General features: G+C 42.0%; 1 protein-coding gene across 4 annotated transcripts in view; it reads right to left on the bottom strand.

Moving 5' to 3' along the window:
• LOC118375369 (tensin-1-like) overlaps positions 1-27,458 on the bottom strand; it is a 280,910-nt gene that overhangs the window by 50,082 nt on the left and 203,370 nt on the right. For all 4 annotated transcript variants that reach the window (XM_052493038.1, XM_052493035.1, XM_052493037.1 and 1 more), the window contains 4 exons: positions 26,261-26,336; positions 18,118-18,247; positions 17,721-17,786; positions 17,442-17,558 (listed from right to left, as the gene is read on the bottom strand). In XM_052493038.1, the coding sequence (XP_052348998.1) occupies positions 17,442-17,558; positions 17,721-17,786; positions 18,118-18,247; positions 26,261-26,336 (389 nt within the window). The remainder of the gene's footprint in view (positions 1-17,441; positions 17,559-17,720; positions 17,787-18,117; positions 18,248-26,260; positions 26,337-27,458) is intronic.

Genomic DNA, 27,458 nt, shown 5'->3' with positions numbered 1-27,458 from the left:
ATCATCATCATCATCAAGACATCAACATTATCATCATATCATCATCATCATCTTTGTACAACTGTATGCTGCTCAGTCCACACAGAGTTAATAATGATGATAGCAGTCTATTGTAAGCTATAAAGTAAGTGCTGAAGACTGTTCAGGCTGTCGTTCTCCCTCCTGAATGTATATCTTCTTTTTAGAACAGGCCATGCCCAGTAGCATGAGATGAGGTCAGATTCCAAACAGAGATAGAAAATCTAATGCCGTCGCAGCATTTTACAACAGCCACACTATTTCTCTGTGTGTGTGTGTGTGTGTGTGTGTGTGTGTGTGTGTGTGTGTGTGTGTGTGTGTGTGTGTGTGTGTGTGTGTGTGTGTGTGTGTGTGTGTGTGTGTGTGTGTGTGTGTGTGTGTGTGTGTGTGTGTGTGTGTGTGTGTGTGTGTGTGTGTGCATGCGTATGCATACTTGCATTGCGCAAGGGAGCAAGCGTGTGTGAAGAGTACTAATATTTATGTCTATTGTGGCTGTTAATTTGAGCATGTGTGTGTGTCTGCGAACGCGTGTGTTTGTTTTCTTGGCTCCAGGAGAAAATTGCTTTGCTGTATGATCTCACACATATTTGTCAGGGGACCTGTCTGCAACTATGAAACCTTTTCCTGCCTAATTACCCAGCCCTGCCCAGCCCTGTCTGTCTCAAACTATGTGTGTGTGTGTGTGTGTGTGTGTGTGTGTGTGTGTGTGTGTGTGTGTGTGTGTGTGTGTGTGTGTGTGTGTGTGTGTGTGTGTGTGTGTGTGTGAGATCGTGCTACCCTTGGAGTGAATCAGGTGTTCTCTGAGATAACATCTCAAGCTACTTTACATTATATATAATAGTATTACTATTATATTATTACTATTATATTACTACTATTATAATATTACTATTACATTTGTACTACTATATTTTTAATATTATATTATTACTATTATAACTATATTACTATTACATTATTATGTCATTAATATTATTACTATTATATCATTACCATAACAGTACAATATTAATACTATTGCAATATTATATTATTACTATCACTTTATTTTATTATTACTGTTACATCATAACTATTATATTATTATATTACAACTATATTATCATTACATTATACCTATTATGTTATAACTATTATATTATTTATATTTATATTATCACTAATATAGTATTACTGTTACATCATAACTATTATATTATTATATTACAACTATATTATCATTACATTATACCTATTACATTATACATTATGCCTATATTATACCCACAACTATTACATTATACCTATTATATTATAACTATTATATTATTACTATCATAATATATCTAATATATTATAACTATGATAGTATACATATTATATTATTAATATTATATTATAACTATTATATTATAACTATTACATTGTTACTATTACATTACGATATAATCATTGTGATATTATTACTATTATCTATTCTATTATAACTATTATATTATTACTATCATTATATTATACCTATTATATTATAAGTATTATATTAAAACAATTATATTATTACCAGTATATTATTACTACTATATTATTATATTTTACCCATTATTTTACACCTATTATATTATAACTCTTATATGGGGCGGCAGGGTAGCCTAGTGGTTAGAGACTAGTAACCGGAACGTTGCAAGTTCAAACCCCCGAGCTGACAAGGTACAAATCTGTCGTTCTGCCCCTGAACAGGCAGTTAACCCACTGTTACTGTTGAAAATAAGAATTTGTTCTTAACTGACTTGCCTAGTTAAATAAAGGTAAAATAAAAAAATATATATATATATATTATAACTATTATATTATTACTATTATATTATAACTATTATATTATTACTATTATATTATAACTATTATATTATTAGTATTACATAATTACTGTTAATAATACAACATTGGAAATGGGAATTGAAACCAAGTGACCCTCTCGATGGAGTGTTTTGTCAGATGTTTAGAGATAATGTCTGCCAGATGCTACCCAGTATTACCTTTGATCCCAGTTCATGTGGGTGTGTGTGTGTGTGAACGTACATTCCAACTTCCAAACACACCAGAACATTTGTGTGTGTGTGTGTGGGGGGGTTCACGGTCCACAAGTGCTACATTGAAAAAAAATGTGGTGATGATAACTGCTTTCTCTGAGAACATAACCTTGGGCACTAATGGAGCCAAACCATTCCAGGCCCTCTGGAGAGTCGGCTACTTAGATCTCCACCTGCACATGGAGCTGTTTTTAGACACAGTTAGCTAAACTATTGACTGGGTCTTCAGTGGCCATTACATCAATTCTCTGTGAAACGCTGATGTGCCTGTAAAGGCGCAAGGACAGATACAACTCCACAATAAGGAAAAGATTTGGCTTTGGAAGAACAGTAGTTGAAATCCAGTCAGTAAGTCCTTTGAGCATCATGCTGTTACCTTAGTCTAAAGCCATCCTGTATCTTCCACAAACACGTACTGTACTGTCAGCACAGGATTCCACTCTGGAGATCAGTAAATATACATCAATGGCACCTTCTAGATCAATGAGACAGCACTACTTAAATCATGTGTTTGGAAAGACAGGATCATTTCAATTGAGTTTTGTTGCAGAATGGTCAGATACCTTCAGTCATCTGCACAGGAAAACACACATATAGACATGCACTCAGTCACACACACACACCCCCACACACACACACACCCCCCCACACACACACACAATAATGTGTCACAGCCGCAGCGTCTCCCTCTATGTAGAGCAATCAAGTTCTGCTCAGCTCACAGCCCTAAATGGGAAAAGTCTGAGGTCATATGAGGCGATGCTTTAATCGGCTCGCCATGGCTGGAGAGGACACAAGGAGTCCAGGGGGCAGCTCATTTCCACATCTCCTTCCTACAAGGAGACTGAGGATAAGCACTACTCGTAAGCCATCAGACCAATTTTAGTGCAGTTCAAATCGACTTCATCCTCTGTGGATGCTTTCAATTAATTTGGTTTTTCGACTACTTCCGATTCTTCCTCCTCAAATCGTTTGTTACTAGCTCCCTGAACCAATCATCATCTTAAAGCCAAAAAGTCAGCTAAACCGATGAGATGACACTGAAAAGTCAAAATATGCTTAAACTGTAGGTTGACAGTGAGTATACGTGTGTATACGTGTGTATACGTGTGTATACGTGGGTATACGTGTGTATACGTGTGTATACGTGTGTATACGTGGGTATACGTGTGTATACGTGGGTATACGTGTGTATACGTGTGTATACGTGTGTATACGTGTGTATACGTGGGTATACGTGTGTATACGTGTGTATACGTGTGTATACGTGTGTATACGTGTGTATACGTGTGTATACGTGGGTATACGTGTGTATACGTGGGTATACGTGTGTATACGTGTGTATACGTGTGTATACGTGTGTATACGTGTGTATACGTGTGTATACGTGTGTATACGTGGGTATACGTGTGTATACGTGTGTATACGTGTGTATACGTGTGTATACGTGTGTATACGTGTGTATACGTGTGTATACGTGGGTATACGTGTGTATACGTGTGTATACGTGTGTATACGTGTGTATACGTGTGTATACGTGTGTATACGTGTGTATACGTGTGTATACGTGTGTATACGTGTGTATACGTGTGTACGTGTGTATACGTGTGTATACGTGTGTATACGTGTGTATACGTGTGTATACGTGGGTATACGTGGGTATACGTGTGTATACGTGTGTATACGTGTGTATACGTGGGTATACGTGTGTATACGTGTGTATACGTGTGTATACGTGTGTATACGTGGGTATACGTGTGTATACGTGTGTATACGTGTGTATACGTGTGTATACGTGTGTATACGTGTGTATACGTGTGTATACGTGGGTATACGTGTGTATACGTGTGTATACGTGTGTATACGTGTGTATACGTGGGTATACGTGTGTATACGTGTGTATACGTGGGTATACGTGGGTATACGTGTGTATACGTGTGTATACGTGTGTATACGTGTGTATACGTGTGTATACGTGGGTATACGTGTGTATACGTGTGTATACGTGGGTATACGTGTGTATACGTGTGTATACGTGTGTATACGTGTGTATACGTGGGTATACGTGTGTATACGTGTGTATACGTGGGTATACGTGTGTATACGTGTGTATACGTGGGTATACGTGTGTATACGTGTGTATACGTGTGTATACGTGTGTATACGTGGGTATACGTGTGTATACGTGTGTATACGTGTGTATACGTGGTATACGTGTGTATACGTATACGTGTATACGTGTGTATACGTGTGTATACGTGTGTATACGTGGGTATACGTGTGTATACGTGTGTATACGTGTGTATACGTGGGTATACGTGTGTATACGTGTGTATACGTGTGTATACGTGTGTATACGTGTGTATACGTGTGTATACGTGTGTATACGTGTGTATACGTGTGTATACGTGGGTATACGTGTGTATACGTGTGTATACGTGTGTATACGTGTGTATACGTGGGTATACGTGGGTATACGTGTGTATACGTGGGTATACGTGTGTATACGTGTGTATACGTGTGTATACGTGTGTATACGTGGGTATACGTGTGTATACGTGTGTATACGTGTGTATACGTGTGTATACGTGGGTATACGTGTGTATACGTGTGTATACGTGTGTATACGTGTGTATACGTGTGTATACGTGGGTATACGTGGGTATACGTGTGTATACGTGTGTATACGTGGGTATACGTGGGTATACGTGTGTATACGTGTGTATACGTGTGTATACGTGGGTGATATATCCTCTTATTAAAGGCCTTATTTCCATACACATATAGCTTATTCCCTTACAATTAACTTTTAATGTTGAAATCCTTTGTAATGCCGATGGGCTCTCAGAGCTTTGCGGTACATTCACACACATACAGTCCAGATAACCCAGCCACAGACAGTCTAGGTAACCCAGCCACAGACAGTCTAGGTAACCCAGCCACAGACAGTCTAGGTAACCCAGCCACAGACAGTCTAGGTAACCCAGCCACAGACAGTCTAGAAAACGCAGCCACAGACAGTCTAGAGAACCCAGCCACAGACAGTCTAGAGAACCCAGCCACATTCAGTCTACAGAACCTAGCCACAGACAGTCTAGAGAACTTAGCCACAGACAGTCTAGTGAACCCAGCCACAGACAGTCTAGAGAACCCAGCCAGAGACAGTTTAGAGAACCCAGCCACAGACAGTCTAGAGAACCCAGCCACAGACAGTCTAGTGAACCCAGCCAGAGACAGTCTAGAGAACCCAGCCACAGACAGTCTAGAGAACCCAGCCACAGACAGTCTACTGAACCCAGCCAGAGACAGTTTAGAGAACCCAGCCAGAGACAGTAACGCCAGGGTAGTGGGTTCGATCCCCGGGACCACCCATACGTAGAATGTATGCACACATGAATGTAAGTCGCTTTGGATAAAAGCGTCTGCTAAATGGCATATATTACAGTCTGGAGAACCCAGGCACAGACAGTCTAGAGAACCCAGCCACAGACAGTCTAGGTAACCCAGCCAGAGATAGTCTAGGTAACCCAGCCAGACACAGTCTAGAGAACCCATCCACAGACAGTCTAGTGAACCCAGCCACATACAGTCGAGTGAACCCAGGCACAGACAGTCTAGAGAACCCAGCCACAGACAGTCTAGGTAACCCAGCCAGAGATAGTCTAGGTAACCCAGCCAGACACAGTCTAGAGAACCCAGCCAGAGAGTCTAGAGAATCGAGCCACATACAGTCTAGGTAACCCAGCCAGAGACAGTCTAGTGACCAAACCACAGACAGTCTAGAGAACCCAGTCAGAGACAGTCTACTGAACCCAGCCGATGAAGATCATCAAAGGTTAGTGATTCATTTAATCGCTATTTCTGACTTTTGTGAGCCCTCTCCTTGGCTGCAAAATGGCTGTATGTATGACTCTAGTCATCCAAGTCACAGACTGTTTTTCTCCAGCAAGCCATAACAGAGTGCCAAGTCTAGGACCTAAATGCTCCTTAACAGATTCAGCCCCCAAACCATAAGATGGCTGAACAATTAATCAAATGGCCACCGGACTATGACATTGACCCCCCCCATTTGTTTTTACACTGCTGCTACTCGCTGTTTATTATCTATGCATAGTCACTTCACCCCTACATACATGTACAAATGACCTCTAACCTGTACCCTGCACACTGACTCGGTACCGGTACCCCCTGTATATAGCCTCGTTATTGTTATGTTATCGTGTTACTTTTTATAATTTTTTACTTTAGTTTATTTGGTAAATATTTTCTTAACTCTTCTTGAACTGCACTGTTTGGTTAAGGGCTTGTAAGTCAGCATTTCATGGTAAGGTCTACCCTTGTTGTATTTGGCGCATGTGACAAATGAAGTTTGATTTGATTTGTCTGGAGAACCCCTACTATCAGATTATCCACTCCAGCTTGCCACTTTCTTGCAAAAATCCCAAAGTCCCATTGCCTCCATCCATGGTTGCTGCCTGTTCCATTTGGCCGACTGTAGTGTCTCACTACTTCAGGCACATCATTGGATGACAATTAAGTAATTCAAAGGATCCGATGTGGTGGAGCTGACAGACAGAGGGAGACACGGCCTTGCCAGACTTTTGGCTGTGTGCAGTGTGTGTGTGTTTTGTACAGTATGTGTGTTTGTGTTGCCAGACTGTTGGCAGTGTGCGGAATGGGTGGTGAATCAGCACTTTTTAATGTCCTGAAATTGAACTAATTCCTCAGGTCCACTACAGTGCAGCAGCCTAGTTGGCCTTGTTCAGTTAAGGGGGCAAGAAGCAGATTGCATATCTCAATACTTACAATGTATTTCTCTACTAAGTGTTGAAAAAGTTAGATGTTTTACCCATGTCATTATCTGTCACGGTGTGCAACCTGGTCAACCTGGCCTCTTCCCAAACCTCTTCCCCAGTAAATGTCAGCCTTATGTCCATCCACCCAGCTCAGGTCAGAGGGTTGTCTATTCAACAGGCTAAATTACCGTGCAGGGGGACGGTGTGAAGAGAGGAGACCTGGGTAGAGCAAATTAGAAACTAGGCCATGGTGGTTAATAATGACAGGGTGAGATGCTGCTCCTGTCCTCACCTCTTCCTCCTGTCCTCATCTCTTCCTCCTGTCCTCTTTTCCACTCCTCTACCCACGGCCATTTCCCAAGGTAGTTAAGCCCAATGTAACAACAAAAAAAACACTGTTATACCGTGTCAGCCAAACAGCTGAAAGAGAGATAGAGAGAGGAGACTGTCTGGACACCAGCTGGAATCAAGCTGACAATGGCTTGAGTCAAGCTGTGTGAGAACCAGTCATTCATGCCTATTAGCGCCCATGGCTAATATCAACATGCTAACTGCTGCAGGCTAACAGCTACATGCTAACAACTACAGGCTAATAACAACATGCTAACAGCTACATGCTACCAAAAACATGCTAACAGCTACATGCTACCAAAAACACGCAAACAGCTCCAGGCCATCAGCCCTAACTGCTAACTTTGTTCCTTTAAGACTAGGCAGTATACTGTATCTGGTAGCCACTCCTGAGGCAGACAGGCTTGTCCCCCAGAATATTAGAATATTAGACGTAGCCATAAGCCACAAGTAGGCCCGACCCTCTGTTTGGGAACCATCCACAACACTATATTACCAATCAGGCTCCCTGCACCTCAAAGTAGACAGACCTCACACTTTATGTTTTTATGCCTGTCACCTTCTCCTAAAGGGCATTATTCCTGATCGGTTACACAACGCCCAACCGCTTAAGTTTGGAGTCAAAGCAATGTAATCCCCAAAGCCCTAAACAGAATGACTGAGACTGGGACTAGTTTGGGACGGTTTCCACAACAAAGGCTAGAGAAGGCTAGCTAGACGGTTCACCTCTCTGTGTCCTGTGAGATTGAAAAACACTGCGTCCCCACAACACACAATGTCAACAAACATTAAACACATTCAGATGGAGGATACAATGTGTTGCATGATTCAATGGATGCTGGTCAGACGCTGTGTGATCAGGAGAAGGCTGGGTTGGTGTATATTGTATATTAACCCGAATACTAAAACAAACATGTTCCCACAGACTCAGACAGACTCATGCACGCAAGCACGCACACAGCTGTTAAAGTGTGTAATGAGTAATGAGTTCCATTTAGACAGCATACATCCTGCATGTCCATAGCCCTACATCAACCTCCAGTATCTACAGTCTACATCAACCTCCAGTATCTACAGTCTACATCAACCTACAGTATCTACAGTCTAAATCAACCTTCAGTATTTACAGTCTACATCAACCTCCAGTGTCTACAGTCTAATCAACCTCCAGTATCTACAGTCTAATCAACCTTCAATATCTACAGTCTAAATCAACCTCCAGTATCTACAGTCTAATCTACCTTCAGTGTCTACAGTCGACGTCAACCTCCAGTATCTACAGTCTACATCAACCTCCAGTATCTACAGTCTACATCAACCTCCAGTGTCTACAGTCTACATCAAACTCCAGTATCTACAGTCTACATCAACCTCCAGTGACTACAGTCTAAATCAACCTCCAGTGTCTACATCAACCTCATGTATCGACAGTCTACATCAACCTCCAGTATTTACAGTCTACATCAACCTCCAGTGTCTAGTCTACATCAACCTCCAGTGTCTACAGTCGACGTCAACCTCCAGTGTCTAATCTAAATAAACCTCCAGTGTCAAGTCTAAATCAACCTCCAGTGTCTAGTCTACATCAACCTCCAGTGTCTACAGTCTAAATCAACCTCCAGTGTCTATTCTACATCAACCTCCAGTGTCTACAGTCTAAATCAACCTCTAGTGCCTACAGTCTAAATCAACCTCCAGTGTCTACAGTCTAAATCAACCTCCAGTGTCTAGTCTAAATCAATCTCCAGTGTCTAGTCTACATCAACCTCCAGTGTCTACAGTCTAAATCGACCTCCAGTGTCTGGTCTACATCAACCTCCAGTGTCTACAGTCTAAATCAACCTCCAGTGTCTACAGTCTAAATCAACCTCCAGTATCTACAGTCTAAATCAACCTCTAGTGTCTACAGTCTAAATCAACCTCTAGTGCCTACAGTCTAAATCAACCTCCAGTGTCTAATCTACATCCATCTCCAGTGTCTACAGTCTAAATCAACCTCCAGTGTCTAGTCTACATCAACCTCCAGTGTCTACAGTCTAAATCAACCTCCAGTGTCTACAGTCTAAATCAACCTCCAGTGTCTACAGTCTAAATCAACCTCCAGTATCTACTGTCTAAATCAACCTCCAGTGTCTACAGTCTAAATCAACCTCCAGTGTCTACAGTCTAAGTCAACCTCCAGTGTCTACAGTCTAAATCAACCTCCAGTGTCTACAGTCTAAATCAACCTCCAGTGTCTACAGTCTACATCAACCTCCAGTGTCTACAGTCTAAATCAACCTCCAGTGTCTACAGTCTAAATCAATCTCCAGTGTCTACAGTCTAAATCAACCTCCAGTGTCTACAGTCTAAATCAACCTCCAGTGTCTACAGTCTACATCAACCTCCAGTGTCTACAGTCTAAATCAACCTCCAGTATCTACAGTCTAAATCAACCTCCAGTACTTACAGTCTACATCAACCTCCAGTGTCTACATCAACCTCCAGTATCTACAGTCTACATCAATCTCCAGTGTCTACAGTCTACATCAACCTCCAGTGTCTACATCAACCTCCAGTATCTACAGTCTACATCAACCTCCAGTGTCTACATCAACCTCCAGTATCTACAGTCTACATCAATCTCCAGTATCTACAGTCTACATCAACCTCCAGTGTCTACATCAACCTCCAGTATCTACAGTCTACATCAACCTCCAGTGTCTACATCAACCTCCAGTGTCTACATCAACCTCCAGTGTCTACATCAACCTCCAGTGTCTACAGTCTACATCAACCTCCAGTGTCTACATCAACCTCCAGTGTCTACAGTCTACATCAATCTCCAGTGTCTACAGTCTACATCAATCTCCAGTGTCTACAGTCTACATCAACCTCCAGTGTCTACAGTCTACATCAACCTCCAGTGTCTCCAGTCTACATCAACCTCCAGTGTCTACATCAACCTCCAGTGTCTACAGTCTACATCAATCTCCAGTGTCTACAGTCTACATCAATCTCCAGTGTCTACAGTCTACATCAACCTCCAGTGTCAACATCAACCTCCAGTATCTACAGTCTACATCAACCTCCAGTGTCTCCATCAACCTCCAGTGTCTACAGTCTACATCAATCTCCAGTGTCTACAGTCTACATCAATCTCCAGTGTCTACAGTCTACATCAAACTCCAGTGTCAACATCAACCTCCAGTATCTACAGTCTACATCAACCTCCAGTGTCTACATCAACCTCCAGTATCTACAGTCTACATCAATCTCCAGTGTCTACAGTCTACATCAATCTCCAGAGGACGGTGATGTAATAGTAATACCTCTACTGTACCTCAAACACGCACGCACGCACGCACGCACGCACACACACACACACACACACACACACACACACACACACACACACACACACACACACACACACACACACACACACACACACACACACACACACACACACACACACACACACACACACACACACACACACACACACACATTCAAATGCACTTTCAATTAAGTTGAAATTGATAAGATTTCATTTGACAAGATGCATTTTGATTTAAGATGTTGCACTTTGTACAGCTGGATAATAAAGCCTCACTAAAACATGTCTTCATATAAACAGTAGCGTTTAAAATGTTCAAAATATTAGAATTCCACATTCAAAGTTAGATAATTATGTGAACATTCAATGGAATCATATTTGTCTGAAAACAACCTTTAGCAAAACAAGAATTTCTTATAGATTTTGAGACAAAAAGTTAAATTTAATAGAATCTGTCAGTCACACAGCCTTGTAGAGACATACAGTACTGTACACAGCCTCCTGAACATACACCTCACTAGTACAGAAAATCAGCAAAGTAGTCAGTGATTAAAATGTCTGATGTCAATAAGTATTTGAAAAGTGGGTTTCAAAGAATAAGTGCACGTCTCATCATTTGCAGAATGTAGTGCACGTCTCATCATTTGCAGAATGTAGTGCACGTCTCATCATTTGCAGAATGTAGTGCACGTCTCATCATTTGCAGAATGTAGTGCACGTCTCATCATTTGCAGAATGTAGTGCACGTCTCATCATTTGCAGAATGTAGTGCACGTCTCATCATTTGCAGAATGTAGTGCACGTCTCATCATTTGCAGAATGTAGTGCACGTCTCATCATTTGCAGAATGTAGTGCACGTCTCATCATTTGCAGAATGTAGTGCACGTCTCATCATTTGCAGAATGTAGTGCACGTCTCATCATTTGCAGAATGTAGTGCACGTCTCATCATTTGCAGAATGTAGTGCACGTCTCATCATTTGCAGAATGTAGTGCACGTCTCATCATTTGCAGAATGTAGTGCACGTCTCATCATTTGCAGAATGTAGTGCACGTCTCATCATTTGCAGAATGTAGTGCACGTCTCATCATTTGCAGAATGTAGTGCACGTCTCATCATTTGCAGAATGTAGTGCACGTCTCATCATTTGCAGAATGTAGTGCACGTCTCATCATTTGCAGAATGTAGTGCACGTCTCATCATTTGCAGAATAAGTGCACGTCTCATCATTTGCAGAATGTAGTGCACGTCTCATCATTTGCAGAATGTAGTGCACGTCTCATCATTTGCAGAATGTAGTGCACGTCTCATCATTTGCAGAATGTAGTGCACGTCTCATCATTTGCAGAATGTAGTGCACGTCTCATCATTTGCAGAATGTAGTGCACGTCTCATCATTTGCAGAATGTAGTGCACGTCTCATCATTTGCAGAATGTAGTGCACGTCTCATCATTTGCAGAATGTAGTGCACGTCTCATCATTTGCAGAATGTAGTGCACGTCTCATCATTTGCAGAATGTAGTGCACGTCTCATCATTTGCAGAATGTAGTGCACGTCTCATCATTTGCAGAATGTAGTGCACGTCTCATCATTTGCAGAATGTAGTGCACGTCTCATCATTTGCAGAATGTAGTGCACGTCTCATCATTTGCAGAATGTAGTGCACGTCTCATCATTTGCAGAATGTAGTGCACGTCTCTCTTGTTGTTGATTGTACAGTTTGTCTCTACTGTCAACTGTTCAGCCTTCTGATCCAGTAGAAGAAGACCAGTGTCGACAAATCAGGATGTCAACAGAAGAGAGAGTAACACAACGAACCAACTCCCAGCAGCTCACTGCCTGTTTATCTGCGTGTACTGAGTAAGATCACACACACACTCTGTCACTCCTCTTATGTGACACACACCACATTGGGGATGCACAGGAGTGTGAGACTGTGTGTGTGTTTTTGGCGACAGAGGAGATTGCGTTCGAATTAGACACACACACACAGAAATCTAACTCGCACCCCAAACTATTCTAGAAATGTGGTGGGTTGTGCAACAGCCACAATATGCTAGTTGGATTGACAGTTGGATAGTAAACAAGACTCAGGACTGTTTGAAGACCCCTGCTGGGTTCCTAAAAGGACACCTCTTGGCTCCATCTATCGCACTCATCTATAACTACGTCGCACATTAATATCATGAGATCATAGGAAACACATTTTTTTTTATTTTACCTTTATATAACTAGGCAAGTCAGTCAAAAACAAATTCTTATTTTCAACGAGGGCCTAGGAACAGTGGGGCAGAACGACAGATTTTTTACCTTGTCAGCTCGGGGATTTGATCTTGCAACCTTTCGGTTACTAGTCCAATGGTCTAACCACTAGGCTACCTGCGACCCCACATTGACTGGACGGATCGATTTAGATTAACCTATTGATAAGGGGAATAGATATTCGTTTGACGTTGGGACTCAAATTAGTCATGTGATCTCTTGGTTATGTTGTCTAGTCGGTGCCTCACCTTAACTCCTAGCTACAGGCTAGTCAGTGAAGTCTATGAGACACTTAGCTTAGCTAGTAGTGGGACTGTTTTGAGTTGAGTTTCACAGGCTAACATTGATCACAAGTGCTCGAAGAGTAATGGAATTGCTTAATTTTACCCCATTGTATTTCAGAGTATTTTAGAAGAGGTGATTGGACTCAAGTCGTCAAAAAGATAAGGTGTTTGGGTGTGACATTCTAGCCATCGGAGGAACAGCTGCTCGCCTGTTGGCTAAAGCTCAGGGTCACATTTAGATAGAAATGCCACAAATAGAGTGGTAGATAGAAATGCTACAAATAGAGTGGTAGATAGAAAAACTACAAATAGAGTGGTAGCTAGAAATGCCACAAATAGAGTGGTAGATAGAAATGCCACAAATAGAGCGGTAGATAGAAATGCTACAAATAGAGTGGTAGATAGAAATGCCACAAATAGAGTGGTAGCTAGAAACGCTACAAATAGAGTGGTAGATAGAAATGCCACAAATAGAGTGGTAGATAGAAATGCCACAAATAGAGTGGTAGATAGAAATGCCACAAATAGAGCGGTAGCTAGAAATGCTACAAATAGAGTGGTAGATAGAAATTCCACAAATAGAGTGGTAGCTAGAAACGCTACAAATAGAGTGGTAGATAGAAATGCCACAAATAGAGTGGTAGATAAAAATGCCCCAAATAGAGTGGTGGATAGAAATGCTTCAAATAGAGTAGAAGATAGAAATGCCACAGATAGAGCTGACATGATGCCTTACTCTACATAGCGTATCAGAGAGATATGTCTGTTCTACCCAATATACTGTATTTCTATCTGAACGATCCACATCGTTGTGCTCTATTGAACGCATCCCTGGTCAAGGTGAAGGAGACTATGTATGTCAGTGGATATGACTTGTTGACTCTATTTGGAAAGCCCTTTCTGTTTTGTACCCTCTATGTGTCTAGGATGTGACAAGCCTTTGACCCTAGGAAAACAACTTCAATTTAGCCAAACTGCTCGCTAAGTACTCCCACTAAATAGTTTGATTCCAACTGTGCTGGTAAACACATAAATCTTCTATGTGTTCCTGTCTGTTCCTAACCCCATTGAGTTGGATGAGCTAATTGCCTTCTCAGTGTAGACTAACGAGGCTGCAGCTAGGAGAGAACACACTTAATTACAGTGGAAATGCAAAACACCAGAGTTTCCTGGAACCCATAGACTTATTCTGCCATTACCACAAACATTCCGAAATGAGGCTTGTTTTCCTGCAAAATGGCCGTCTGGCAGCTAGCACCACAATCACTTTTTACAATCACAATGTCAATGAGCTAATATTCAATGGCCTAGCTTTACATCCATACTGCCATGCTGGCAGAGTGAAGTCACAGGCTCCAGGTCACAATGGGCAAGTGAGATTTGATGTCTTACAGCCTCAGAATGGGTCAAATCCGGCACTCATGTAAACACACACCCACGCACGCACACACACACACACACACACACACACACACACACACACACACACACACACACACACACACACACACACACACACACACACACACACACACACACACACACACACACACACACACACACACACACACACACACACACATACGCACACGCACACACACACACACACACACACACACACACACACACGGTGCAATAAGAGAGGTGGGGACTTCTGCTATTTCTGCTGCACATATTTAAAGCAGTAGTTGGGTGCGACTGTGTGAAGGGATGGGCATTGTATGACCTGAGTAATAAAATATATAGTCATGGGCATGACCTCTGCCCTTCCATCTATCCAGAGGACCAAGAAAAGCAACATGGGAAAACATGCAGGAATGCTACCAGAAGAGAAAACTATTTCAGAGCTTGGATGAGTTATCTTGGATCAGTAATGATAATCACATGATTAAAAAAAGAACATTATAGATGTCTGTCACGTGTGTATTTAGGGTTCTATCTAGAATCTAAAAGGGTTCTTCAGCTGTCCCCATTCAGCTGTCCCAATACGAGAACCCTTTAAAGAACCCTTTTTGAATCCAGATAGAAGCTTTTTAGGGTTCCGTGTAGAACCCTTTCTACATAAGTTTCTACATGGAACCCAAAAGGGATCTACCTGGAACAAAAAAAGGTTCTACCTGGAACAAAAAAAGGTTCTCCTATGGGGACAGCTGAAGAACCCTTTTTTCTAAGAGTGTATGATTTAATATGAATCAGCAGTAATACTCTGACAGTTATTATTTATAAATTAATCATTCAAAGATAAATTACAAAAAATATTCAAATTCAAACATGATTGATTAATTGATTGACATATAGAGTATTTGTATCAAGCGACTGGAGCATCACAAATTCATCCTTCAATAGACAGTGTGAGAGACTATTTAGAAGTTTGCTGAAGGAACACAATAACAACAACACTCACATGTTACAGCTCTTCAGTTTGGTCGGAGTGAACACATCAGTTTGGTCAGAGTGAACACATCAGTTTGGTCAGAGTGAACACATCAGTTTGGTCAGAGTGAACACATCAGTTTGGTCAGAGTGAACACATCAGTTTGGTCAGAGTGAACACATCAGTTTGGTCAGAGTGAACACATCAGTTTGGTCAGAGTGAACACATCAGTTTGGACAGAGTGAACACATCAGTTTGGTCAGAGTGAACACATCAGTTTGGTCGGAGTGAACACATCAGTTTGGTCAGAGTGAACACATCAGTTTGGTCAGAGTGAACACATCAGTTTGGTCAGAGTGAACACATCAGTTTGGTCAGAGTGAACACATCAGTTTGGTCAGAGTGAACACATCAGTTTGGTCGGAGTGAACACATCAGTTTGGTCGGAGTGACCATCGCTCTAAAATCAGGGATATCAGGAATGTTTTGGCCGAGCCTGTGGCTAGACCCCGGAATGTGAATGTTGTGTGTGTGTGTGTATGTGTGTGTGTGTGTGTGTGTGTGTGTGTGTGTGTGTGTGTGTGTGTGTGTGTGTGTGTGTGTGTGTGTGTGTGTGTGTGTGTGTGTGTGTGTGTGTGTGTGTGTGTGTGTGTGTGTGTGTGTGTGTGTGTGTGTGTGCATGTATTTGTCCTGTTGCTTCATAGTCCACGTTAAACACCAGAGGAGTGTAATGAAACTGCAGACACATCCTAGACGTGACACCATATCCTTGCCTTAAGGCGTCCCCCTGCCATTCTGACTATCACACAAAGTAAAGCATGTTATGGAGTGACAGTATTTCACTCCTATCGTTACGTTCAAGGTAAGTCATTATATAAGTCTTATTCAAATGAAGAAAAAACATGTAATAAAGAAAAAATATATACTGAAGGAAGAAAATTTAAATAGTGTATCTTATCAAAGTCCCCTTCTCAGAGAACCGCAACAAACAGCCAAAGAGTAGAAATGATAAGACTGTCTTATCCACTAAGTGGAACATAATTTGGTTCTGGTATGTCTTTACCAACAGGAATGATATCTAGATCTCAACTGGAACCTCAACATAAACCTCAGGGTTGGAGGGTCATTTCTATGACTTAATACATGGGACAAGTCCTCTGTGACATGTCAACTTGGGTTGACCTGCCTGGTGCTGGAGATTAGGGATAACTCTATTAGGGCTTTGATTCTCTCTCTCTCTCTCTCTCTCTCTCTCTCTCTCTCTCTCTCTCTCTCTCTCTCTCTCTCTCTCTCTCTCTCTCTCTCTCTCTCTCTCTCTCTCTCTCTCTCTCTCTCTCTCTCTCTCTCTCTCTCTCTCTCTCTCTCTCTCTCTCTCTCAGCAAAGGACACACCAGAGCTAGTCTATAGACACAAACAGCCTTTTGTTGTGTGTGTGATTACAGTACGTAGAGATCCTTGGAGTTGGTTGGTGTGTATGTGTGGCCATACATGATAGGTTAACTTCTGAATTCCCCTCCTGGTAATTTTAGGAGGCGGTACCATGTGTGTGTGGGGGCATTAAGAGTCATTAACACCTCCTGGACTTTACAAAGAGAGTGGTGTGTGGTCCCAACTCTGTGTGTGTGTGTGTGTGTGTGTGTGTGTGTGTGTGTGTGTGTGTGTGTGTGTGTGTGTGTGTGTGTGTGTGTGTGTGTGTGTGTGTGTGTGTGTGTGTGTGTGTGTGTGTGTGTGTGTGTGTGTGTGTGTGTGTGTGTGTGTGTGTGTTGTCACGTTAAACAATATGTGTAAGACCATCAACAAAAATGTACTACAATGTCTGTGTGAAGGTGTCCCAATTTGTACAACGGATAGTTCCAGCCACACAATATGATTGGTTGAGAGGAATTTGAAGAAACCACATCATGACATCATAGTGTACATCAGGGAAAAGGGATTCCTCCTGTACGCATGCCAAGTGACTGTACTCACCATCCATAATCTCCTCACAATGCTGGTTGAGGTTCTCATAGGAGTCCCAGCGGATTAGAGCATCTTGGGTATTGTAGTCCACTGAGACAGTGGGCCCATTCTCCAAGTGGTCCATCCCTGGTGGAAAAAAAACACATACAGAGGGGTCAAAGAAAATGTCAAACCTATACTCATACAATAGGAGGTAGTGTCTGTCATCTTCAACACATTTCTGTTTTTGAATGATCGGTAATTAGCTTGGAGAAAATGGCCGCCAAGAAGAGGAGTAGGTATGCTTACCATTGATTTTTTCTGGACCAAAGGAAAAAACAAACTCCACCTTTCCAAAATCTGGGAATCTGTCATCTGGTTTGAGGATGAGAGAAGAGAATAAAACATGTCCATGTTTAAAGCAATGACGGGAGATTGCAAACAGGTTTGACATGCAATATGCAGCCAAATGAAATATGATGGAATTTTAAGACTCCTTAATACTCCGTTCACATAGAAACCCTCTATGCAGCAATATTCAAAACGTACCTTTGGAAAAAGTATTGAATATATGCGTTATGATGATCATATATAGTTGGGTCATCATCAAGGCACAACAGTTTCATGTTTTCAGTCAAATTTATGTTTCTCAATTCTCTTCATGGTATGCATTATGCTGGGGACATTTAAGGAATATCTTCCTTACCTTTGAAGGTCTCGTCGAGCTCATCCTTCCCAAAGACGATTCCCAAGTCGTGCACAGCACATGTATGGAACTGCACCCGGAAGATCACATCCCGCTGTGGGCTTCGGAAGCGCTTGTGGTAACACTTCAGCTGCAGTGGACAGGAAGACAGATGTCGTTTTTAAAGAGGTCTTTCTGGTTTCTGAGTTTCTGTTACTGAATCCCTAAAAGAGATGACTTCAGGGCTTTCATAGATTTCACATTGCTCAAGTCTCAAAGTTTACGTCGGGAAACCTTTGACTTTCTGTTACTTTCAAAGTGTTCAGATCACTCGGACAACTGGAAAACAAGTGAAAGCATTTGAAGGGGGACATTATTTAACTTGGAGTTTTGCCATTTTGAAACCATTCCATTTGTTCCATTGTACTGGGCAAACTAAATCAAGCACAGACATATGTTTTTGATCCAGATCTGACATACAGTACAGTGTCATTGTAAAATACCAGCTGATAACATAGCAGCTTGATTCACAGTACAATCCTTCAGGGCATCTGACAGTGTGCTAGAGAAAGCTGCTCTGTAAATGTATGGTCTGCCTTCCCAAACAAGAGCAGCATTATCCAGACCATTGCTATCCACACAAGAGCCTTGTAAAGCTTTGTAAACCCAAAGCCTACGAAAGAAACTATTCACTCTCTCACCACTGTGCTTCGCCCTGGCTAGGGGTTGGCCAGATCTTTTACAAGGACCTCACATTTACAGGTACTCAATGAATATTTAGCTTTGTGCTTAGCCCAAATGACACACTGCACACAAACTATGGCTGAACTGGGGAACTGGGGTGAATGTACTGAGCAAATGTCAGGGTGCATACGCCTGAAGAACATCTCAACTGGACTGGAATTGTCATTAAGTGAGCCTCAAAATAACCCTGATATGATATGGGTCAGGATCATTTAGCCTCATAACCCTGATATGATATGGGTCAGGTTTATTTAGCCTCATAACCCTGATATGATATCGGTCAGGATCATTTAGCCTCATAACCCTTATATGATATGGGTCAGGATCATTTAGCCTCATAACCCTGATATGATATGGGTCGGGATCATTTAGCCTCATAACCCTGATATGATATGGGTCAGGATCATTTAGCCTCATAACCCTGATATGATATGGGTCAGGATAATTTAGCCTCATAACCCTGATATGATATGGGTCAGGATAATTTATCATCATAACCCTGATATGATATGGGTCAGGATCATTTAGCCTCATAACCCTGTTATGATATGGGTCAGGATCATTTAGCATCATAACCATGATATGATATGGGTCAGGATCATTTAGCCTCATAACCCTGATATGATATGGGTCAGGATCATTTAGCCTCATAACCCTGATATGATATGGGTCAGGATCATTTAGCCTCATAACCCTGTTATGATATGGGTCAGGATCATTTAGCCTCATAACCCTGTTATGATATGGGTCAGGATCATTTAGCCTCATAACCCTGATATGATATGGGTCAGGATCATTTAGCCTCATAACCCTGATATGATATGGGTCAGGATCATTTAGCCTCATAACCCTGATATGACATGAGTCAGGATCATTTAGCCTCATAACCCTGATATGATATGGGTCAGGATCATTTAGCCTCATAACCCTGATATGATATGGGTCAGGATCATTTAGCATCATAACCCTGATATGATATGGGTCAGGATCATTTACCCTCATAACCCTGATATGATATGGGTCAGGATCATTTAGCCTCAAAACCCTGATATGATATGGGTCAGGATCATTTAGCCTCATAACCCTGATATGATATGGGTCAGGATTATTTAGCCTCATAACCCTGATATGATATGGGTCAGGATGATTTAGCCTCATAACCCTGATATGATATGGGTCAGGATCATTTAGCCTCATAACCCTGATATGATATGGGTCAGGATCATTTAGCCTCATAACCCTGATATGATATGGGTCAGGATCATTTAGCCTCATAACCCTGATATGATATGGGTCAGGATCATTTAGCCTCATAACCCTGATATGATATGGGTCAGGTTTATTTAGCCTCATAACCCTGATATGATATCGGTCAGGATCATTTAGCCTCATAACCCTGATATGATATGGGTCAGGATCATTTAGCCTCATAACCCTGATATGATATGGGTCAGGATCATTTAGCCTCATAACCCTGATATGATATGGGTCAGGATCATTTAGCCTCATAACCCTGATATGATATGGGTCAGGATCATTTAGCCTCATAACCCTGATATGATATGGGTCAGGATCATTAGGCAGAAAATGGAAACAGCAAAGAGGGAATACCTGGAAAAGTCTAATCAGAAACGGCCATTTTAGTTTTCAGTTGCAAAACATTTTAAAACCCTTTCCGTTACATGCCCTAATAGATGTCAATGGTTTATTCATTTATTTTCAGATGTTGTTGGCCGCAACAGTCTCTGTTCGTCATGGTATAATAGATTTCTTTGGTGTACATGTTACACATCTAGCCTGGATAAACCAAGCTGAATTCTGGGCTCAACCTACAGTTGAAGTGGGAAGTTTACATACACCTTAGCAAAATACATTTAAAATCAGTTTTTCACAATTCCTGACATTTAATCCTAGTAAAACGTCCCTGTCTTAGGTCAGTTAGGATCACCACTTTATTTTAAAAATGTGAAATGTCACAATAATAGTAGAGAGAATGACTTATTTCAGCTTTTTTTCTTTCATCACATTCCCAGTGGGTCAGAAGTTTACATACACTCAATTAGTATTTGGTAGCGTTGCCTTTAAATAGTTTAACTTGGGTAAAACGTTTCAGGTAGCCTTCCACAAGCTTCCCACAATAAGTTGGGTACATTTTGGCCCTTTCCACCTGACAGAGCTGGTGTAACTGAGTCAGGTTTGTGGGCCTCCTTTGCTCGCACACGCTTTTTCAGCCTACACATTTTTGATAGGAATGAGGTCAGGGCTTTGTGGTGGCCACTCGAATACATTGACTTTGTTGTCCTTTAGCCATTTTGCAACAACTTTGGAAGTATGCTTGGGGTCATTGTCCATTTGGAAGAGCCATTTGCGACCAAGCTTTAACTTCCTGACTGATGTCTTTAGATGTTGCTTCAATATTTCCACGTAATTTTCCTTCCTCATGATCTGCCATCTATTTTGTGAAGCGCACCAGTCCCTCCTGCAGCAAAGCACCCCCACAACATGATGCTGCCATCCCTGTGCTTCACGGTTGGGATGGTGTTCTTCTGCTTGCAAGCCTCCCCATTTGTCCTCCAAACATAACGATGGTCATTATGGCTAAATAGTTATTTTTTTGTTTCATCAAACCAGATGACATTTCTCCAAAAAGTAAGATTTTTGTTCCCACATGCACTTGCAAACCGTATTCTGGCTTTTATATGGCGGATTTAGAGCAGTGGCTTCTTCCTTGCTGAGCAGCCTTTTAGGTTATGTCGATACAGGACTCGTTTTACTGTGGATATCGATACTTTTGTACCTGTTTCCTCCAGCATCTTCACAAGGTCCTTTGCTGTTGTTCTGGGATTGATTTGCACTTTTCACGTTCATCTCTAGGAGACAGAACACGTCTCCTTCCTGAGCGGTATGACGGCTGCGTGGTCCCATGGTGTTTATACTTGCGTACTATTGTTTGTACAGATGACCGTGATAACTTCAGGCGTTTGGCAATTTTTGGCTTATTGTTTTTTATTTTACCATGATGTCAAGCAAAGAGGCACTGAATTTGAAGGCAGGCCTTGAAATGCATCCACAGGTACACCTCCAATTGACTCAAATGATGTCAATTAGCCTATCAGAAGCTTCTAAAGCCATGACATTATTTTCTGCAATTTTCCAAGCTGTTTAAAGGCACAGTCAACTTAGTGTTTGTAAACATCTGACCAACTGGAATTGATAATACAGTGAATTATAAGTGAAAAACTCTGTTTGTAAACAATTGTTGGAAAAAGTACTTGTGTGATGCACAAAGGAGATGTCCTAACAGACTTGACAAAACTATAAATGTTAACAATACATTTTTGGAGTGGTTGAAAAAATAGTTTTAATGACTCCAACCTAAGTATATGTAAACTTCCGACTTCAACTGTAGGTGAAGTGAAACACAGCATTTAGCTTAAGGTTTAGGTTCAATGTCCTCAGCACATGACGGAAACGTTTACTTCCATGAACCAGCCTTCCTCATCTGTGATTAATCCATTGGGTAGAAGTTGAAGGAAGTAAAAAATATTTTATTTGCAGAGACAAAAAAACAACTCTGGATGAGGTAAGAGAGGAAACAAATGGCCCGTGGCTGTTGTGTGGTGCCATGGGATATATATTCCTCCCACTGGGGTGCTGGGGGGCAATGCTCGTGAGGAGAAGTGGAAGAAAAAGACACAATGACAAACTGATTCAGTCCTTCAATATGAAATATGCTAGATTATAAAGGCAAAAAACATGTTGACAGCGTTGATATGTTGATATGTTGTAAACAGAAAACACAATGCATGAAAACCTGCCCCTGTGACTACAGCTAGAATTTAGTCAAGAAGTACAGTAGAACAGTTTTTAAAGACAATGTCATATTATGGGGAGAAGGGGGCAGTGGATGCTCATCCACTGCATTTCTATACAATTAAAAGTTAAAACTATGCAATTAGCCGCTATGCAATTAGCCGCTACACATTAACTCACATTAACTCACGACGGGGATTAACATCTATAATGGACGGAGGCAGAACAAGTATTTTATGTCATGTCTGCTCCCGCTCTTCCCTCCCCAGGCGCTTGAGGTCGCCAGGCTTCCCTGCATCACGCACTCCTGCCCTCCCTCGTCACGTGCATCAGCAAAATTGGACTCACCTTGAGTCACTCACTCATCTGTTTATTTCCTCCCCTATATTTGTCAGTTCCCTGCTGATTCATTGTCTTTTGTTTGTGTTTCCTGTTTGCTGACCAGTTCCTGTCTCGTTCCATGTCCGTTATGTATTAAATGTTTGACTACCCGTACCTGCTTCGTCTCTCCAGCGTCATTCCATGTGACATTTTATTAGCAAAATGTTAACAAATACGTTTGCTTTACAGATTATATAGTTATTTATTTTGCCGTTTTAAAGCTAATTTAGTGCAATTCTACACATTTTGCCATGGCTTGGGGAGACATTGTTACAGTTTTAAAATCTAATTTCCTGCAATTCTACACATTCTGCCATGACCTATGCCATGTTAGTATGATGTCTGAGTGAGAGTGACTAAAAAAATCAATGGGGGCCCCCTGGAGGTCAAGGCCCCTGGGCACGTGCCCTGCATGCCCGGTTGGTAATTCGGTCATGATACAAGTTTAGATCGCTGGCTAGACTAACTAGACTATATACCAATGGCCACTGTGCACAGATATCAGTTCCACTTCTAGTTTTGATTTACATTTGGTTGAGTTGTAAAGTTAATTCACAAAACAATTAACCATGTCATTGGATTTAGGTAAAAGTTAGGTGAAAAACATATGAAATTCCCTTACGTCGATGACTATGTAAATCCAATCAGTTTTTCCTGTTTATTCAATGTCATCAAATACATTTTTGTTGTTGTTAAAATTAAGTAAAAACAACATTGTTTCAACCAGTTTTTGCCCAGTGGGAGGCTACTTCAGTAACTGTCAGGGAATTATAACAAGATGAAAACTGCAGCAATATATATTTTTTATGTTTTTATATATATTTTTTTTAATGAGAGAGGTCCTGACCTCAGTATCTTCATATGTAGCTACAGGCCCGCTGCTAAAGTCTGTTGGGGGCCAAATGGTATTGACTTCAGTGAGTGCTTCTTTTAAATTGCCTTGATTTGTACATGCAACATGAATCAGTGGCTGATAGCCTAGGAAACTGAAGCTACATGTCTCTGTGTCTGGAGACAACAAATTCTTCTTCTTCTTCTTCTTGTCTTAAAACTCTAATATTTCCAGCCTGGTCTTGAAGAGGACGTCATTTGGACATGCTAGTTTACAGCCTGGATATCGTGTGCTAATGAGGGTAGTTAAACAGAGGTATAGGGCTCATGCCAACTGTCCTCTAGTGTTTACAGCCTGGATATCGTGTGCTAATGAGGGTAGTTAAATTGAGGTATAGGGCTCATGCCAACTGTCCTCTAGTGTTTACAGCCTGGATATCGTGTGCTAATGAGGGTATTTAAACTGAGGTATAGGGCTCATGCCAACTGTCCTCTAGTGTTTACAGCCTGGAATTTGTGTGCTAATGAGGGTAGTTAAACTGAGGTATAGGGCTCATGCCAACTGTCCTCTAGTGTTTACAGCCTGGATATCGTGTGCTAATGAGGGTAGTTAAACCGAGGTATAGGGCTCATGCCAACTGTCCTCTAGTGTTTACAGCCTGGATATCGTGTGCTAATGAGGGTAGTTAAACCGAGGTATAGGGCTCATGCCAACTGTCCTCTAGTGTTTACAGCCTGGATATCGTGTGCTAATGAGGGTAGTTAAACCGAGGTATAGGGCTCATGCCAACTGTCCTCTAGTGTTTACAGCCTGGATATCGTGTGCTAATGAGGGTAGTTAAACCGAGGTATAGGGCTCATGCCAACTGTCCTCTAGTGTTTACAGCCTGGATATCGTGTGCTAATGAGGGTAGTTAAACCGAGGTATAGGGCTCATGCCAACTGTCCTCTAGTGTTTACAGCCTGGATATCGTGTGCTAATGAGGGTAGTTAAACCGAGGTATAGGGCTCATGCCAACTGTCCTCTAGTGTTTACAGCCTGGATATCGTGTGCTAATGAGGGTAGTTAAACCGAGGTATAGGGCTCATGCCAACTGTCCTCTAGTTTTTACAGCCTGGATATCGTGTGCTAATGAGGGTAGTTAAACCGAGGTATAGGGCTCATGCCAACTGTCCTCTAGTGTTTACAGCCTGGATATCGTGTGCTAATGAGGGTAGTTAAACCGAGGTATAGGGCTCATGCCAACTGTCCTCTAGTTTTTACAGCCTGGATATCGTGTGCTAATGAGGGTAGTTAAACCGAGGTATAGGGCTCATGCCAACTGTCCTCTAGGGTTTACAGCCTGGATATCGTGTGCTAATGAGGGTAGTTAAATTGAGGTATAGGGCTCATGCCAACTGTCCTCTAGTGTTTACAGCCTGGATATCGTGTGCTAATGAGGGTATTTAAACTGAGGTATAGGGCTCATGCCAACTGTCCTCTAGTGTTTACAGCCTGGAATTTGTGTGCTAATGAGGGTAGTTAAACTGAGGTATAGGGCTCATGCCAACTGTCCTCTAGTGTTTACAGCCTGGATATCGTGTGCTAATGAGGGTAGTTAAACCGAGGTATAGGGCTCATGCCAACTGTCCTCTAGTGTTTACAGCCTGGATATCGTGTGCTAATGAGGGTAGTTAAACCGAGGTATAGGGCTCATGCCAACTGTCCTCTAGTGTTTACAGCCTGGATATCGTGTGCTAATGAGGGTAGTTAAACCGAGGTATAGGGCTCATGCCAACTGTCCTCTAGTGTTTACAGCCTGGATATCGTGTGCTAATGAGGGTAGTTAAACCGAGGTATAGGGCTCATGCCAACTGTCCTCTAGTGTTTACAGCCTGGATATCGTGTGCTAATGAGGGTAGTTAAACCGAGGTATAGGGCTCATGCCAACTGTCCTCTAGTTTTTACAGCCTGGATATCGTGTGCTAATGAGGGTAGTTAAACCGAGGTATAGGGCTCATGCCAACTGTCCTCTAGTGTTTACAGCCTGGATATCGTGTGCTAATGAGGGTAGTTAAACTGAGGTATAGGGCTCATGCCAACTGTCCTCTAGTTTTTACAGCCTGGATATCGTGTGCTAATGAGGGTAGTTAAACCGAGGTATAGGGCTCATGCCAACTGTCCTCTAGTGTTTACAGCCCTGTTGTTTTATTAATGGGGACTATAAAAGTCTTAAGGACAAACATACTGTATTTGGACACAATAAATTGCATTCCGTCTTCATGACAGAGGTCAATCCACTATCTCCTTATTTCTACGGGGCACAATACATACCACACTACACACTCCCAAAGGCTATGTACAGTACATGTCATACTTCTCCATGTCACTCAGGGAGGAGCTGATGGTGCTTACCAGAATGTCCCCCTTCAGCAGCAGGCCTGGCTCAATGGTGATGCAGACACTGGTCTGGCTGTCTCCCTGGACACTACTGGAAACACACACAGAGAGCCTTGTGAACACACCACACCATCACGCTATCAACCAACACACAAACAGAGCCTTGTGAACACACCACACCATCACGCTATCAACCAACACACAAACAGAGCCTTGTGAACACACCACACCATCACGCTATCAACCAACACACAAACAGAGCCTTGTGAACACACCACACCATCACGCTATCAACCAACACACAAACAGAGCCTTGTGAACACACCACACCATCACGCTATCAACCAACACACACAGAGCCTTGTGAACACACCACACCATCACGCTATCAACCAACACACAAACAGAGCCTTGTGAACACACCACACCATCACGCTATCAACCAACACACAAACAGAGCCTTGTGAACACACCACACCATCACGCTATCAACCAACACACACAGAGCCTTGTGAACACACCACACCATCACGCTATCAACCAACACACACAGAGCCTTGTGAACACACCACACCATCACGCTATCAACCAACACACACAACGAACCACCACTCCACTCCACACCAAACACAGAAACACAAAAACATGTCGTACTCCCTTGAACACAACACCACTATAAACACACACACAAACACACACACGGGTAACTGTTTTGAATCGAGACACCAATCACAGACACACACCTCTTTTACATTAACGCATCAGTCAGCAATGATGTATGATCAGCATAGTAGATCTTGACCACTATGCTCTGGCTGAGGGTAATGTTCTGGCTGAGGGTAATGTTCTGGCTGAGGGTAATGTTCTGGCTGAGAGTAATGTTCTGGCTGAAAGTAATGTTCTGTCAGAGGGTAATGTTCTGGCTGAGGGTAATGTTCTGGCTGAAAGTAATGTTCTGTCAGAGGGTAATGTTCTGGCTGAGGGTAATGTTCTGGCTGAGAGTAATGTTCTGGCTGAGAGTAATGTTCTGTCAGAGGGTAATGTTCTGGCTGAGAGTAATGTTCTGGCTGAAAGTAATGTTCTGTCAGAGGGTAATGTTCTGGCTGAGGGTAATGTTCTGGCTGAAAGTAATGTTCTGTCAGAGGGTAATGTTCTGGCTGAGGGTAATGTTCTGGCTGAGGGTAATGTTCTGGCTGAGAGTAATGTTCTGGCT

The sequence above is a fragment of the Oncorhynchus keta genome, chromosome 34 (assembly GCF_023373465.1).
Source record: "Oncorhynchus keta strain PuntledgeMale-10-30-2019 chromosome 34, Oket_V2, whole genome shotgun sequence".
NCBI lineage: Eukaryota > Metazoa > Chordata > Actinopteri > Salmoniformes > Salmonidae > Oncorhynchus > Oncorhynchus keta.
This window is presented reverse-complemented; position numbering and strand designations above follow the sequence as displayed.